This window comes from Balaenoptera acutorostrata, chromosome 1, assembly GCF_949987535.1.
Source record: "Balaenoptera acutorostrata chromosome 1, mBalAcu1.1, whole genome shotgun sequence".
In the NCBI taxonomy this organism is placed as follows: Eukaryota; Metazoa; Chordata; class Mammalia; order Artiodactyla; family Balaenopteridae; genus Balaenoptera; species Balaenoptera acutorostrata.
This window is the reverse complement of record NC_080064.1, coordinates 16,961,698-16,978,535: the sequence shown is the minus strand read 5'-3', so window position 1 is coordinate 16,978,535 and position 16,838 is coordinate 16,961,698. Positions and strand designations below refer to the sequence as shown.

The 16,838-nt window shown below is 40.9% G+C and overlaps 1 protein-coding gene across 7 annotated transcripts in view; it reads left to right on the top strand.

Moving 5' to 3' along the window:
• USP48 (ubiquitin specific peptidase 48) overlaps positions 1–13,867 on the top strand; it is a 74,967-nt gene extending 61,100 nt beyond the window's left edge. For all 7 annotated transcript variants that reach the window (XM_057544808.1, XM_057544804.1, XM_057544807.1 and 4 more), the window contains 6 exons: positions 693–797; positions 4,427–4,582; positions 8,536–8,661; positions 10,161–10,209; positions 12,412–12,438; positions 13,503–13,867. In XM_057544808.1, coding sequence (XP_057400791.1) covers positions 693–797; positions 4,427–4,582; positions 8,536–8,661; positions 10,161–10,209; positions 12,412–12,438; positions 13,503–13,525 — 486 coding nt within the window. In that variant the 3' untranslated portion in view covers positions 13,526–13,867. The remainder of the gene's footprint in view (positions 1–692; positions 798–4,426; positions 4,583–8,535; positions 8,662–10,160; positions 10,210–12,411; positions 12,439–13,502) is intronic.
• The last annotated feature ends 2,971 nt before the right edge of the window (positions 13,868–16,838 follow it).

The following is a 16,838-nucleotide window of genomic DNA, read 5'->3' as shown; positions in this document are numbered from 1 at the left end:
GTCTCAAGGAGCATTGGGACTCCTGTCTGAACTTGAAAAGGCTTGACGATCAGTGTACTAGGGAAAATGTAGAGCAACTTTGAACTTCTACAAAATAACATCATTGTAAAATCTGATAACTGTTCTGCAGAGACCGCTTACATTTATGGCGAACACATTAAATACAAGAATAAATCACAGGATAAGAACTAACATGTTAAAAGACCACAGAAAAGAGAGAGAGCCCTTGAGTCTCTATCTGGTCTCTTACCCACACCATTGAAAAAGGTGTGCCTCCTCTTGATAAAGGTGGCCCTTTATCAAAGCCCCACAGCCGGTTAAGAATCCGCCTGCCAATGCAGGGGACACGGGTTTGAGCCCTGGTCTGGGAAGATCCCACATGCTGCAGAGCAACTAAGCCCGTGCGCCACAACTCCTGAGTCCGCGTGCCACAACTACTGAAGCCCACGCGCCTAGAGCCTATTCTCCACAACAAAGAGAAGCCACCACAATGAGAAGCCCGCGAACTGCAACAAAGCGTAGCCCTCGTTCGCCACAACTAGAGAAAGCCCGCGTGCAGCAACGAAGACCCAACACAGCCAAAGATAGATAAATAAATGTATTTTAAAAAAAAATTAAAAAAGCCCCACAGCCTCCATAGCTCGCCTTCCTAGGGTCTGACCTACTTTTCTCTCTTTTCCTGGCACATTCAGGTGATGAAGGATTCAGCTCCAGAGCTAAATGTGAGTAGTTCTGAAACAGAGGAGGATAAGGAAGAAGCTAAACCGGATGGAGAAAAAGATCCAGATTTTAATCAAGTATGTGTTGAAGCTGCTCTTCATTGTTACACCTTTTGCTGTTCTGAGAGCAGTCACTCTAAGCTCTTGGACATCTCTGCGTAGCCTATGTAGGATGTTGGTTCTCAGGACCCCTTTTTTCCCGCTTTCCTGCATTGGGTAGCATGCTGTAGCTGTCCTGATTTCTCATGAAAAGCCATGGACTACATTACTCCAGAATTAATATGTGCTATTAAGCAAGAAAGGCTAAAATACACTGAAATGATTCAGTTTTTTACCTGGAAAGAAAACTTAAACTAACCCATATCTTGGTTTGTTGCTTAATCATGGAATCTTTATGTATGAAAAAATTATTAAACTCAGATTCCCTGACTACAGGGAAAACACACAGTAGCCTTTATAATATTGGAGTTTATAGAAAAGACTTTCAGGTCTCTAACGTGTTAGGCAAATGACTAGAATCAGCATTAGTCTTTCATTTTTCTTCTATTAAAATTACCTATTTTCTGTGTATTTTGTTATGGTATTTCTACCGCCTCTTATTTGGTTGCTTGATTATATTCTGCATGTTCACAGTGATATTGGAGAAAAATGTCAAGAACAGGAAATAATGTGGGAATATGTTTGGTTGATACATGATGTAGATAAGTTTAGCTTCTCAAAAAGTCAGACCATTATACACCAGGATATTCTAGATTTACCTTAAATTCATGGAATTTCTAATCTAATTAGAGTTTAGCTTTAATTAACTAATTAGAGATATTTGTGTTCTTTCTTTTCTGCTAAAAAATAGTGTAGTCGGATTACGGTTAGCACCCTCCCTGAAGGAATAAAAGTGATAAAATGGCCATCTGTTGTATCTGTTACAGAGCAGAGATTATCTGGGTTTCTTGGCCTCTCTGTGTCTATATACTGATACAGTTATTTCATTTTCAACTGTGATTAAGAAAGTCTGAAAAGCACTCTTGACTTGAATCTTGGTCTCCCTGAAGTAAATGTTACTTGTAGTTTCCCAACTGGCATAAAGAGATATGTCAGCATTTGTTGACTTTAAAACACCTGTGGAAGAACAAAGTCAGGCACTTTCGCGCAGCCACTCCTACCAAATTTGTGTTTCAATCCCTCAACATTGGAGGGCCCCCTTGTCCCAGTGCTAACCAAATCCATACAGTTTATAGGGATGTAGGTTTTCAGTTTTGTGGGGATATTTTCCTATAATAAATAATGCCCTCATTAAAATTTATGTACATGTATGCCTTCTGTTCCTTGGGATGGTTTTTGAGATTATTGAGTTAAGTAATATGTCTCTTGAATAGGAGTTTGCAAACATAACAAACCTTGTTTGTTGTCGACTTGTTTTATGTTCCCATCTCCTCTACAGTCCATTTTTCAAGTCAGATCTACAAGCTAGTGTATTTGCTTTTTCAGTTGATATATTTAAAATAGAAGTGTTTGTGTCCATCTTGATTTAGGACTCCATTCTCTTTCATTTGCTCGGCCGACAGTACCATATTAGTTTATTGGTAGTTTATTTATTAGTGGGAGTATGGTTTAATAATCAGTTGGGAATCCCTATTCTTCTGGTAAACTTTGTAAATAAGTTTGTAAAGCTAGATATATATCTGTGTTCTTATTGTCCTTATTTCTGTCATTTCAAACTTTACTTTTCAGCCTAAGAGTTATTTAGAAAACTTTTTAAAACGTTTTCAAGTGATTTAGATTTTTGGGAAACTTTAACTTTTTTAATGTCTAGTTTTACCTATTGTTGTCATACCCCCAGCAATTTTTAAATTGCCATTCTGTTCCTCAGCTGCAGATGACAACAGATTTCACTTTTATAAATACGATAGAGAATATTTGTTGGGGAACATTGTTTTTTATGACATAATTATTTTTTGTACTTTGAATTTTCTTTTGTCTTCCTTCTCATTGTTGTATACTCTAGAATGTTTTAAACACTTTTGTCTTGCAAAACAGGTGTAACCTTCCTTTTTGAAAAGAGTAGTTGGTCCCAGAAGAATGTCAAGAGTTTTCAGAATGTCGGCCTCCTCAAATCTTTTCTTTGTAATACGTTGCACTATCTCAATACAAAGCTTACCTGTAGTTGTTGTTTTAAATCCCTGTAATATAAAATGATGCATTTCTATTTGTCCGTAATGGAAATGAACAAATCCCCTTTCCTCTTTTCTCTAAGCTAGATCAACCCACTTCCTTTGACTTTGACCTTATCTACAATTTAGGTTAATAATGTACCCAGTATTGGATATTACTTAGGTAATTGAAAGCCTTCTAAAACCAGTGGACTGCTTTTTGTCAGATAAGTTGGATTTAAATTCTATGGATTTAAAAAAAAAAAAATTCTGGGAAAGGCTTTTAGACCCATGAAAAAATATATCTTGCTTAATGCTCAGGGCTTTGTTATTTGGTTTGTTTTATATTTTAAAGTAAAATTTTAGGTTGTTGTAGATATTTTCCCTTATATTCCTAATTGTGAAATTTAGGTCCAATTTCACCTTTAATAGTTGAGATTGAGAAAAATGTGTCATGAATTTTTTTTTTTTAACTCCCATGTTGTTTCTTACGTTAGAATCACCTGTGTGCCTCTTGAGACGCACAGCTAGAGCTGAACCTAGCGTTGTGCAGCACCTAGCCAGTGGCCTATCACCCTGAACAAATGCTCTTCTGTTTACCCCCTGATCCTCTCTGCTTTGTAGATCTCTGGAGCTCCATTGATGATGCATATGTGGCATCTGTGTCCATAATGACCCCTAAACCGCTCTGATTATGCACACCTGACACTCAGTGACAACTATGGAAACCAGAGCCAGAGCCTGGGGGTTACCTCATCCAGATTTAATTAAACCAGGGGAAAATATTATTGTAAAAATCTTGTTTCATTCATTCCCTGTCCTGGTTAGCAGAAGAATCTTGACTGTTAACCTCTTGATGAGGCATTTATTGGAGTATTGTAGAAAGATACTTGGTTCTCGTCTATTTTTTTCTTAAGACTAGTACAATATATATTATATACCCATATGTATGCCTGTACTTTTTGCTGAACCATCTTTAGGTAAATTGTGCACATCATGGCATTCCACCTCCAAGTTCTTAAACCAGCTTATCAGTAAAGACAGTGTCCTGTTTACCCAACCTCAGATTTCTTCACCTATCTCAAATGTGTCTGAAGCAATTTTCCCTCCTCAAACCAGCATACAATTAAGATATGCATTGTTTTGTATCAGTTTAGATTGTTATCCAGAACAGTTATCCTGCCTCTGCACCCCTTTCTTTCCTTTTTGACACTGACTGAATTAAATTTAATAATCTTAAAATTTTTTCAGTTTATCATAATTGTGTCTTTCTAAGGTCAAACTTATTTTGCTTTTAAATCTCCTTTTTATAATACATACATTTTAAAATCCTGGAGCTTATATGCAGTTAGAAGTGTATTTACTTATCGTTTAATTTTTTCAATTTTGTCTGAGCCTACTAAGAACCTCCAGCGAGTTCCTATTCACTGTTGATATTGAATTTCAAATGGTTAACAGTCTGATAAATAAATAGCTTTTGCTTGCCTGATGAACTTTATGAGCACAGGTCACAGTGTGGGTAATTTCAGTGCTTTCTTTTTTTTCGGATCTTTATTATAGAGCAACGGAGGAACAAAGCGGCAAAAGATATCCCATCAAAATTATATAGCCTACCAAAAGCAAGTTATTCGGCGGAGTATGCGACATAGAAAAGTTCGTGGTGAAAAAGCTCTTCTTGTTTCTGCTAATCAAACATTAAAAGAATTGAAAATTCAGGTGAGGGAAATATAGCATTTGTTTAATTATGCTCTGAACTTGGAGGACCTTCACGAGTTTCTGCTTTGCACCTAAGTATTAGGCCATTGAGAGAGGGCTTTTTTGAGTTTAGAATAATGCTTGCAGGGTCACCAAATTAAAATAACTCTTTCTTTAGAAGGAGTTTCAAAATTAGCCAAGAATCTTTCTGTGAAGATGAAAAGTATTTTGGGGATTCTGAAAACTTGAGCAGGTTCTGAGTAGCTTTCCAATAATAATGAGAAATGTTGAGAGCCATTTAATTTGTTATGTGTTGAGGTTGTTCTTTTTTTTTTTTTAAATAGCTACTTTATTTATTTATTTATTTATGGCTGTGTTGGGTCTTCGTTTCGCGCGAGGGCTTTCTCTAGTTGCGGCAAGCGGGGGCCACTCTTCATCGCGGTGCGGGGGCCGCTCTTCATCGCGGTGAGCGGGCCTTTCACTATCGCGGCCCCTCCCATTGCGGGGCACAGGCTCCAGACGCGCAGGCTCAGTAGTTGTGGCTCACGGGCCCAGTTGCTCCGCGGCATGTGGGATCTTCCCAGACCAGGGCTTGAACCCGTGTCCCCTGCATTAGCAGGCAGATTCTCAACCACTGCGCCACCCGGGAAGCCCGAGGTTGTTCTTTTTGAAGGTTCATTTTGGATCGTTCCCACTCTATCCCACCTGCCCCCTCCATTGCTTTTGCACATCAACGCAGTGGATGCATTATGAAGATGCCTCATGATATTGTTGTTTCTTGGTAGCAACACTAAAGTACTATAAATGAGCATGCCAATGGTACATCTCAAAACCCAGGAAAAAGAGGCTGATAAATTCAAGATGTACATGAAAAAAAATCTGGCCCCTTATCTATTTTAGTCACTGATACAGATCCCAAAAGTTGACCGAATTTCCCTCTTTGCTACTTTCATGTATGCATTTTTCCTTGTTGCTAATATTTATCATTGTAATTGAGGAAAAAGTATAGGCTTCCTTTGAGGGTGTTATGTGTTCCAGATTGTTCCGGGAACAGTATTTCCCTTGGTTGAACCCATGGCTCTGAAAATAAATGTGTTGGCATAATATCTTTACTCTGTTATTGTAGCTTTTACATCTGAGAAAGCTTGTTTCTATCACCGGCTTTCTGCCTGTCAGTGGTAAACCTCGAACATTCAAAACCTTTAAATTACAAAAAGAGCCCCTGTGGATAAAGACATTTTCAAAGCCTGTGCTGCTTTTTATTGTGGACTACCCTTTTTAAAGAATAAATCAAAAGTCAGCAGAAATAACCTCTATCTATGTGCATGTTACCTGCACAAATGAGTTGCTAGAAGGCGGCAGCTATTCACAGGACACCCCCCGAATGTGCTCTCCTTGGATGGCTCCTTTGCCGTGTCCCTCCTCTCATCTCCCATCCTTGCTTCGAGGACCACTGTGATCTAAACAGTCAAAAGAAAGGGCAGTGAAGTGTAATTTCCCTTCACTGATCCGCGGTGGTAGCTTTGAAAGCTCCCACTAGACGGGACCTTTTTGCCCAGCAACCTGAGAACTGTTAGAGCTTGTGGTGGGCATGCATGTGATCCTCAGCCAGTGGTGGTGGGTGACTTTTTAAGCGTGGAGTGCATTTTTTTTATGTTTCATGGAGCCTGTCCTCTAGGGTATACTACATTTCCAAGTTAATAGGATGGCAGCGACACCCATTTATAGTTGCTTAATTCATCCACCTATGAGGCCATAAAGTACAATTTATCCATCTCCTTTCTGAGAATATGCTTGGTGTTTAATTGTCTTATTCCATTTTCCCAAAGAGAGGTTTTGAGTGGGTAGTATTGCTTGCTTTAGAAAGGAGGAAATTTTCCTTATTTCATTTTCCTTATTTCCTTATTTCAGCCACACACTCACACCCCCATGGCCAGCAGCATAGAGCCGCTCACCTTGTAGGAACAGAGTTTTCATTGTTCCTTTTATGCCCCACAGATCAACAATGCTGCACCCGCTTGTTAAACAGACCTATAGAATGTTAATTCTTCTGAAGCATTCTCCTAGCATTTATGGTTTATGAATTATTATTATACAGGGCACAGGCCTCCATGCCTTTGGCCTGTTCCCTCATTCTGAAATACCGTTTTCTCCTCACTAGTAAGCACTGTTCATCTTTCACAACATCTTTTCTGCAAAACCTGTCTTGGCCTTCAGTTACACAGCTAACTGCTCCTTTCTATGTGCTCCGCTAGGAGCAATGTGTACTTTCTGCCACCATCTTCACTGTTTGGTTTTGTCCTCTGGACCTCTCCGGGGTGGGATTATTCACTTTTATATTTCCAGTACCTAGCACAGTAGTCAACACATGGTGTAATAAATCTTCATGAGTTGTTGAATGAATTGAAATGTCCTTGTCGGTGTGCTCAAATTATAAAAGTATGAGCCTCCACCCCTCAGTGATGGAACTCGTGTCTAGAGGTATTTGCGGTTGGTCCAATGTTGTGTGGTGGTGCGAAGACCCTGTGCATCCCACTTAGGCGTGTGAACTAGCATTCCTACAGTCATGCAGCTGTGACATTGCCCACATTAAGTTGGTATCAGACACTTCCTCTGTAACTGTGCTTTCTTCTTCATGGGTCATATTTACTAACTGGGGCTGTTGCCTCTGCCTGATGCCCGTGTGCTGAACTGCCTTCGGTAGAACTGTCCCGTCAGTACTTCTCACGTACCAGAAATAGGCTCATTGTTTCATAGACAGATCATTGATGATGTCAGTGCACCGTAGCTACAGATCCCTGTTTAATCAGTCTCTGCTTGCTTCTGAGGGCCTGATGTCCCTTTGAGAAGTCCAATTACGAATCTGGCCTAACCGTTAGGGAGGAGGCCAGTGTTGTTATCCTGTTGTTATTTTCCTGTGCACTGTTATTAAAATCACTTTTCTGGTCACGGTCTTCCCAGCTGGAAAGCTCTAGGGCCCAATTATATACACAGTTGGTTCAGGGCTGCTTGTTTTGTCTTTCCAGATTTTTCAAAGAGTAGAGGAATAGAGTGCATAAAAGGGTAGAATGGTTTCCCTGTCACATGGCTATTGGTGTAATGAGATACATGTAATGGAACATATTCAAGGAGTATGGAACTCGGTTATGCAGCATAATAAAATGAATACTCTAGAATACACCCAAGTGAAGAATTAGAATGTATCATTGAAGGGTACCTATGTGTGCCTCTCTGAGCCCAACTCCTCCTTACTTCGCACTGGTATTTACTCCCTGGACGTGATAAAAAATTTTCCTGAATTTGAAAACAATGTTTAAGTATTATGCACAATAGTCTTTCTGAACGTATTCAATTTTTAAGACTTGGCTAGAACTGGGCTGGAGTATATGGCCCCTACCCTTAAGAAATTCATACTCTGGTCCCTAGAGGCAAGATTCGGTCTAAGAGTATGTGACAGGGCCCAATGGCTGAATTTTGTAGTCCCGGCTGCTCACTAAGGGGATCAAAACGAGAAGAGTCCAGATAGCCTTCTGGTTAATTTAGAGATGGTCTTATGAAAGAATTTGGAATTGACTTGGTTATTAAAACGATGTGGAACCTGGGCATGATAGGGGTGACAGTGACGGCCTTGCTCAAGCCTTATTACCCGAGGAGCTGTCAGCCCAGCCCCACCTTCTGCTCCTTCGTTTTCTCCGCACCCCGACCCGTGGAGAGGTTGTCAGATGCGGAAGACAAGGTCCTGTGGGTATAATTGTCTCCTAATTCTCTATCAGGCCTCCTAAGAATGTTCTCAGATGTATTGGGATTAGAGTCTCAATAGGAATTTAGCAAGCGAGCTGACTGTAAACTGTTGTATCTTTTGTATTCTGAAGTCTTTTATTTCGCCCTCAGAATCTATGCATTATTTCTTCAAATAGGGTATAAGTCTCAGTATTTTGCTTTATACAAACTTTGTTTCTTTTATATTGGCACAGATCATGCATGCATTTTCAGTTGCTCCTTTTGACCAGAATCTGTCAATTGATGGAAAGATTTTAAGTGATGACTGTGCCACCCTCGGAACCCTTGGCGTCATTCCTGAATCTGTCATTTTGTTAAAGGTAGGTAACAGCTCTTTACCTGAGGGATTCTAGGGATTCTCATGTGTAAACTGCGTGCAGTGGTGGTTACAGTTACCTCAGGTTCTCAGCAGGGTGTGGTAAGAAGCTTCTGCTGTGAGTTTTGCTGGCCTCTACATTCTCCATCTCTGGGTGAGCCATGAGAGACTTAGGGGAGGTCACAACATCATTGGGCCTTGTGGGGTTTTAATAATTCTTGTTTAAAATAATCTAGATTTAACCTCCTCCCTAACTTCTGGATCAGCGAATTACTTAACCGTATTTCTACTATTAAAGCATCTCCACCTTTCCTCATAAGTACAGGAAACAGACATAAGACACAAGGCTTGGCCACAATAGTCAAAATACTTTTGGCTGGCTTCATGGGATTCTTGTCCAGGGTGTGGAAATTGGCTTTGGGGAGAACGGATTTAGGAGAGGTAGGTGTGTTTTAGAAAGTAGGGGCTTCTGAAACTTTGTCACAGAAGAAGAATCATTGAACCAGCCTCTTTAGCCCAATCCTGCCCTCCCTCAGGGCCTGATTTTGTCACTTTCCTTTGCCTCTTTTGTTTCTTTGTGGCTAGAAGCATGCCCCCTGCATGATGTGATAGAATATTTTTCAGGTTTTGAACTGTGAAATATATTTTTCATACCGTAGAGCCTCAATTGTGATCAGATAAAGTTAGGCCCTGGAAGTGGTCATGCAGACGCATATCTACCCCTACACACACACTCACGCACACGCGCGCACACACACACACACACACACACACACACACACCCCTCATCCTGCTACCTACCCCCTTCCTGTTTGCTTTTCTTGGAACTGTAGGTTCTGTGGAATTATTTTGAAAGCCTGTTTGGTTTGCTGAATCCTAAGGACGCCGTCTGAAATCCTAGAAACAGCCTGTGCAGTTAAAGCGTTTGTACTTCACATGGGCAACTAGAGTCCATATTGGTCATTGTCCTCTTGGCCCTTGCAGCTAATCCCACCGGAAGCTCAGACTCAGTGCTGGCTTCTGCCTTAAAAAGGACATGGGTATTTTTTTCTTGACGTTGAGGAGGGATGAAAATGTATTTTTAACCTAATTGGCATTTTTAGAGGACCATTCTGACTTGATTTCTGCCAACTCACGCTGTCATCACTGGCACCTTAAGTCATATCAATTAGATCAGTGTTTAGTAACCTCAGGGTATCTGAACCTTTCTGCATCTAAAGGTATTTGAGGAGCAGGAAAACAGTGCCACATCCAGTGTGCAGTGTGTGCGGTTATCAGGGTATTGAGTCTAGACCCACCATTGACAAGGCATCCTTTGTTAATCCTGGACATTGCCAGCTCTGGCTTGAACCCTGTTTTCCACTGGACAGTGTTTGTACTTGTGTCTTGGAGCAACACACTGGTGGGCTCGGGACCAGCCTTCCGTGTGAGGTGGATGCGACGTTATCCTCCTCCTGGCTTCCACTCCCTTGTGGTTTTGAATTGTCTTCATTTGTTTTCTAGGCTGATGAACCAATTGCAGATTATGCTGCAATGGATGATGTCATGCAAGGTAAAGACCAACTTGTTTTGGGAATTTGTTGAGGAACTTGTTAAAGGAAGGTGGGATTATAGTTATTGATGCTTTAGTCTACAGTGCTTTTACTTTTAAACTTGAACAAAGCTTCTACATGTTAAGGTAGAATCTTACATTATTGCTCTGAAAAGATCATAGTAAGAATGATACCTATGAAAATTTAGAAAGTGGAGAAAACAGTACTAATTAATTAATTTACCATAGGAAACAAATAAATGTAAGCCTGCAGGTGAAAGAGGTCAACAAAAAGCAAAGCTAATTCAAATTGCAGAGCCTCAGACAGGTACACAGGAATTGGATGCCCTAGGTGCCTTTTTGAACGTAAGAGTGGGGTCTAAACCTAAAGGCAGGTTGGAAGCTGTATAAGAAGTAGTTAGACAGCTCACTACCTTGCAGATCCTCACAGCCCTTCCCTCATGTCACTGCCTCTTCTCAACCTGTAGAGTTTGTTTCAGCTCTTTGAAGAAATTAACCTAGAAAGGTGATAATGAGGCCCATTACCTACCAAACAGGGAGACCACCCACCAGCTCTTTGTTCAAATACTGGCAGCTCGAGGGAAGGGATGATCCTCTGGGGAAACGGGCAATTCAAGAAAACAACCTACAAATATTTTTAGGAAGTGGTTTGTCTCCCAGGTACCCTTGGGTGAAGCCCACCACTGCCCACCGGACAGTTTTTAGGCATCTTTTTAGTGCCTCACACGTAAATAGGTGGAAATGGACAGCTAGAGAGCACCAGACAGTTGAGCAAAGAGCATGAAACCAAAAGACGTCAATCAACAGACTGAAAAAAAAGGAGCCCAGAGAAAATAGACAACACAGGAAGCATAAGAAAGCTTAAAAATTAACTATAAACAATACGAGAGAAAGAGCAAATAGTCTATGTGTAAGGAACATTCAGAGAACAGAAAATAATTCATGAAAATAAAAAATGGGTGCACCAAGGGCCTGGTACAGTAAAGTACAAATCTAGGGATAAGAAGACCCTAAAAGCATCTAGAGGTATAGAAGGAAAAACCAGACACATTCACAGGATGAAGAGTCAGAAAGACAAACTAATGGACCAGTGCCCACAAGATTCTGAGGAAAAGTGAGTTTGAATCTAGAATTCTATAACTAGACAGACTTTATTTTAACGTCACACTTGATGGCTCTTTGAATGTAAGGCCTCAAATTTCTCTCACACACCATTTGCCGAGATACTCTGGGAGGGTGTGCTCTGTTAAATGAGAGAGTAAATCAAGAAAGAAGTCAACAGTGGAACCCGAAAACAGGGATCCAACATAGGAATAGATGCCGTAGAAGCTGGTGAGGGGGAAATTCCAGGACGGAAGCTCTGCAGCAGCTGTTGAGCACACCCGATCCAGATTGGAGCAGTGGGATGCAGGCTTTGGCACAGGATGTCCCCTGGGAAGAGTGGAAGTGACAGATGACTGTCTTGAGGTTTACAGCTCTTTCAGAGTTTACACTTGAATTGGAGATAGTACAGAGAAAATGAAACACATAAATAATGCAGTAGTTACCAACCCCAGAAAGACACAGTCATACCAGACAGGAGCTCTAACCAAGGTACACCAGGGAGGTCAACTGTGAGCAGTATTACGGAATACAAAATAATGTGAACATTGGAGATTAGCTTAACAAAAACTGTCACTGTGTCAGGACAGTGGTATGTACTTCCGGGGCAGGTGGTATGTAAGAGGTGGTAGAAGAACTAAATTTTTATCTTTCACTGAAATTATTAGATAGTATCTAAAATTATGAATTAGCAATATAAGCATGTTATTTAGAAATAACAGAGGTTAAATACCAGAAGTGGCTGCAAGGGCTGAAAGTGGTTCCTTCTAGAGTGTGGGAATGGGAGGGGGAGGGGGAGAGAGGGCGATGGCCACATGGTTTTCTCCGGCCCCCTCCCCCCATCATGCAAAATGTTGGCTCCAGTTACAACCCTTGTTCTCCCAGTATTTGTCTTTTGAGTGATGCATATGTATTGCTCTGATAGAAATAAAGAGAAAGATTTTCATTTGATTATTATCTATAACTTCAAAGGTAATGTTTATAGATGAATAAGGTAATTAAAAGTTATTTTAAACTTTTCGTCTTTAGGCATTGAAGTGAACTTATTACTGTCGGTAGTGACAATCTTTTCAATTTGGAATTCTGTTTTTTTCCTTCCAGTGTGTATGCCAGAAGAAGGGTTTAAAGGTAAGTTACATTTGTCACGTTTTGTTCATGAATGTCAGAGTCATACTGTAATTTTCTATTAAAGTGAAGCCTATGATTTGATTTTAAAATTTAATTCCATCTGAGTCTCATGACTGAAATTAATTTTAGTTAAATGCATTTTTTATTCAAGCTTCTTCATTATCTGTATCAGCACTCAGGCCTCAGGGCCTCAAATAGGGCCTGTGTGTTAGACATATCTACTGCCAGATGTCCATTCTGCTTTTTCTTTCTCATTTCGGGGGGAAGTTGGGGAATTAGCTAGTGGCATTTTGATTTTTACACTTAACCTTTTCAAGTTCCTCCTGTCAGTCCCATCTTAGAGCAAAACAGTTTGTATGTAACTGGTAAGAATTAGAGGAGAAGAATTTGCTGAATTATATTAGGTTCAGTGAAAAGGTATCATTGATCTATTTAGAATTAGGCATTTCTTGGATTATTACTTTAAATGGATAAACGGCAGTGCCTCCTACTACATCTTGGCCACTATAGTTGTGCACATAGTCGAATCCAGACCTTTGACATTTACAGATTTAACTGTTGCCAGTTTGATTCTTTGTGGCCTAGTCCAGAGATCCATGACAGGTTGCAACTTTGCCCAAGAATGAGGTTGAATCGAATACCAGGGGTTCTTTGCTAAAGCGAACAAGTGAGCCAGGCTACTGGCCTAAATAAAGCCTCCCTCTCAGTGCGGCTTTTTGTCTACACATTCCCACTACACAGAAACTCCTGATGTGGTTAAAACAAAACAAACAAAGCAAAAAATTTCTTTATGAAAAATGGCCATCAAATGAAAGCATCAGTAAAATCTGATTAACTTGTGTGAAGATAACTAATAGGAGCCACGTGGCTTTCAACAGGAATGTGCTTTAGCCGAAAACCTGGAGTCTGTTGATATTTTTTCTTATCCTTCAACGTCAAAAGGCTTCTGCGCTCATTTATTAAGTTGGATATTCCCTGTTGGTGATGCGTTCTTGGCAGATGGAATATATGAACTCTTACCTTGCAGTTCACAACTGTACCTCCACATGTGTTTCTTTTCCCAGGTACTGGTCTTCTTGGACATTAATCTTTTTGAACATTTGCTGACTGCTAAGAAATGACCAGAAAGGAAGAGGAGTTTGACATGTTAGGGCATTACAGAAAAAGTGGATTTAAGAATTAAACCATTACATGACTCCTCCGCAAGGCAGAAAACCATTCAAAAGTGACTGTCCCCAAATGCCTTATGTCAAAGCAGATTGCACTGAAGGCCATCAGACTTGAAGGAAATGTTTCAAATTTTATATTTAAGGGGGGTGGGGGGGGAATGGGCAAGTAAAGACTGAAGAAGTTTAGTAGCAGTATCAGTAAATCATGTTTACATATGAGATTTATAGGCACGGGAGGGAATAAAGTTCTGTTATATTTCCTTGCTTGAGTTTCATACCAGATGCATTGGTCCATAAAGGATTTGTATCACAGGAGATGGGACAACATTCTGCTCTGAACTAAAAGTAATTCTTTAGAGACATAACCTGCTTACCAATACCTGTCTTTGATTCATATTTTACTTTCAATAAAGCATGAAAGTGAAGAACTTGCCGTAATTGTGGAAAAGTGTCTTCAGATTAGATTCCTCTCCATGTCGGCTCCAGTGCACCCGCCTCACATCCTGCCCGCTGGTCTCTGACTTAGTGCTGGGAAAGGAGGGTGCACCTGCGTGTCTCCTGCAGTGAGCCAAGGGATTGTGTCTCACTTTTGTCTTCAAAGGCTTTTTACTTCCACGCATTTCAGAAAGGATGGCGAACGTATTACATGTCATAGCATCCTCCAGTTTTGCTATTATTAAAAAGTGGGAAATCAAATACACCTTGCACTTTTGAGAAGTCTGACCACCTTTTCTGAAGAGTAAAATGGCCTGAAATACATTTGGAAAATAACACGGGTTTTTATATAAAATTTCTTCTTCCCATCCTCCAAGTCCGCCATTTCTTGGATCTCACTTCTCTTTTTTTGAAAGCATTCTTCCGAAACATCCAGAAAGGATCTTTTAGATCACATTGTTCAAAAATGGAAAAAAATGTGTGCATGGAGTGTGCCACGTCATCCAGCTCAGGATTGTTGGTTAGCAACACATGACCAAAGCAGTATTCGTTAGAATATTGAAGGATTTTCAAATGGAATTAAGACTGGAGTTTGTTTCACTGTTTCCTCTGAGTACGTATGTACAAGTTTGCGGCCGAGATGCTGACTCAGGCGTCTCTCTTGCTAACACTTTATTTAGCCCTGGGTTTTGCTGGGTGTTTTTTTTTTTTTTTTTTTTTTTTAACCCCTCCCTTTTCTGAACTTTTAAACTGAAATACCGGATGGGGGTGTCAGGTTTCAATTTGAGGACCAGTGACCTTGGCAGCATCCCCTTTGAATAGATCTTTTTATCAGAGTAATGATGGCTTTTTGGTAAAATTACAACTTCTTACCTGAGTTTCCCCTCTGTGTTTGCAGTGTCTTCAGTCTGTACCTCCTGGGGAGGCAGGGGGTGTTTAATGAGTCTGTGTGGGAGAATGCACCGCACACAGGACCCTCACAACCCATCCTAGGAACCTGAGGGCCCCACCCTCAGGTCGGCAAAGGGAAGGGAAGGACTTGAGGTTCAGGTCATGAGCTAATCCTCATTTTTAGATCCCAACACCCGCCCCCCAATGAACCTGAACATAAAATAATAACATGCCAAGCAACTACTACTTTCCCAGGGTAAAGACTTGTGTGCAAGTTCACTTAGTACTTGATGCAGCTGCTTCCTCCTCCCTGTAAAGAAGCTGTTTGTCCAGAGAAGGTTCTTTCTGGGGATTGACATAAACATGTCAGTAGTCACCCAGAAATCTGATGTATTTCCCCAGTTTGCTGTTAATAACTGTTTTAAAATGTGTTACTTGGAGTCTTTTTTTCCCTCATGCAGTGGTACAAAATAACAGCCTGTGGTAGGTCTTTCAGGCTGATGACCCAGTACTGGCTCCCTTATTGATCTGCACAGGTGGTGGGAGCGGAGTGGGCCCTGTGTGAGCAGGTGATGCTCCAGCAGTTTTCTGTCTCCCGCCCCCACGACTTAACCGTGTGCTCCCAGCCCCGCACTGCTCAGAGTGATGTCTGTGGCCCCACAGTACCAGCAGCATTGCGAAGCTGTATTAGAAATGCAGGTTTTCAGGCCTGAGACCCACTAAATCTGCATGTGCAAGCCGCCCCTGTTGAGAAGCCTTGGGCTGGGCCCTCTCCCGCCCACAGTCGGCAGAGTTACACAGTCATGAGTACGTGTATTTAGTGGCCCTCACCATTTTGTACAGGGAAAACAGGTACAACATGTAACCTAAAATCAGTTCTTGCCTTGTCTGTATTAATAGATGGAGATCAATTGTCTCCTTGACTATGACCACACTAAGGTGCAGAGACTCTTTCCGTCAGGTTTCTTATGCATGTGGTTTTGTTTTTGTTCTTGTTTTTTAAAGACAGTCTTCTGTGGAAGGTAAAATGAAGCTTGAAGTCACCCCCGCCCCCCATCCCCATTGTATTTCTGTCCATTCCTCAATCCCAATCTGATGTGTACAACATGCCATTCTGCTACAAGTTGTTGCCGTCACCTCAAATATAGGTCGCCGTTTGGATGTCTTCATTCCTTGGGGGGAATAAGTATCTGTGTATTAATGAACTTTTTTGTGTAGAATTACAGTTACCATTCTGCCCAATTTCAAAGAAATGTATGTCCCTTTGTTTCTGTGGCATCATAATCCAGAGCGAATTTTTTTATTACTTTAAATGTCGATTTGGTTGGCCTGTGTGGTCATGGGCTTCTTGATCAGACCCTGGTTAATACTTGAAGTGAATGCTAGGATTGAATAACCTGTTTTAAACACCCAAAGGGTGATTTATCTCTGTCTGAACAAACTGCTAAGGTGAAATGAGCACTGAAGCCTGGCTTTCCTGTTATAGAATCGCGCAGGAGTGTCACATCCTTTCTCTCTGGCATTTGGATGTTCAGCTTGTTCAGTGTTACAGGGGACTGTGAATAGAGTTCAGTCTCATGAACAACCAGCATTTTCATTTTAAGGAGATTCTCACCCCTTTGCCAATGGCACGTGCATCCCCACCCCAGGTGCAGGGTTTTGTCACGAACTGTATTTCTGATTCTGAAAGCTAGCCATTTACCACCCCCAAAATCCAGGCAATGCATAGATACCAATATTGGCTGGGGGTTTGATTATCAACATGAGTGGAATCCTTTATTCATTAAAATACAGATGACAGACATTTGTAAAATGGTAACACTTTGTTTCACATACTTCACTGAGCAACAGCTTTGTGCCGAGTCCTGAGGGCCAAGTCTAGTAGGGAGACTTGGTGGCGCAGTG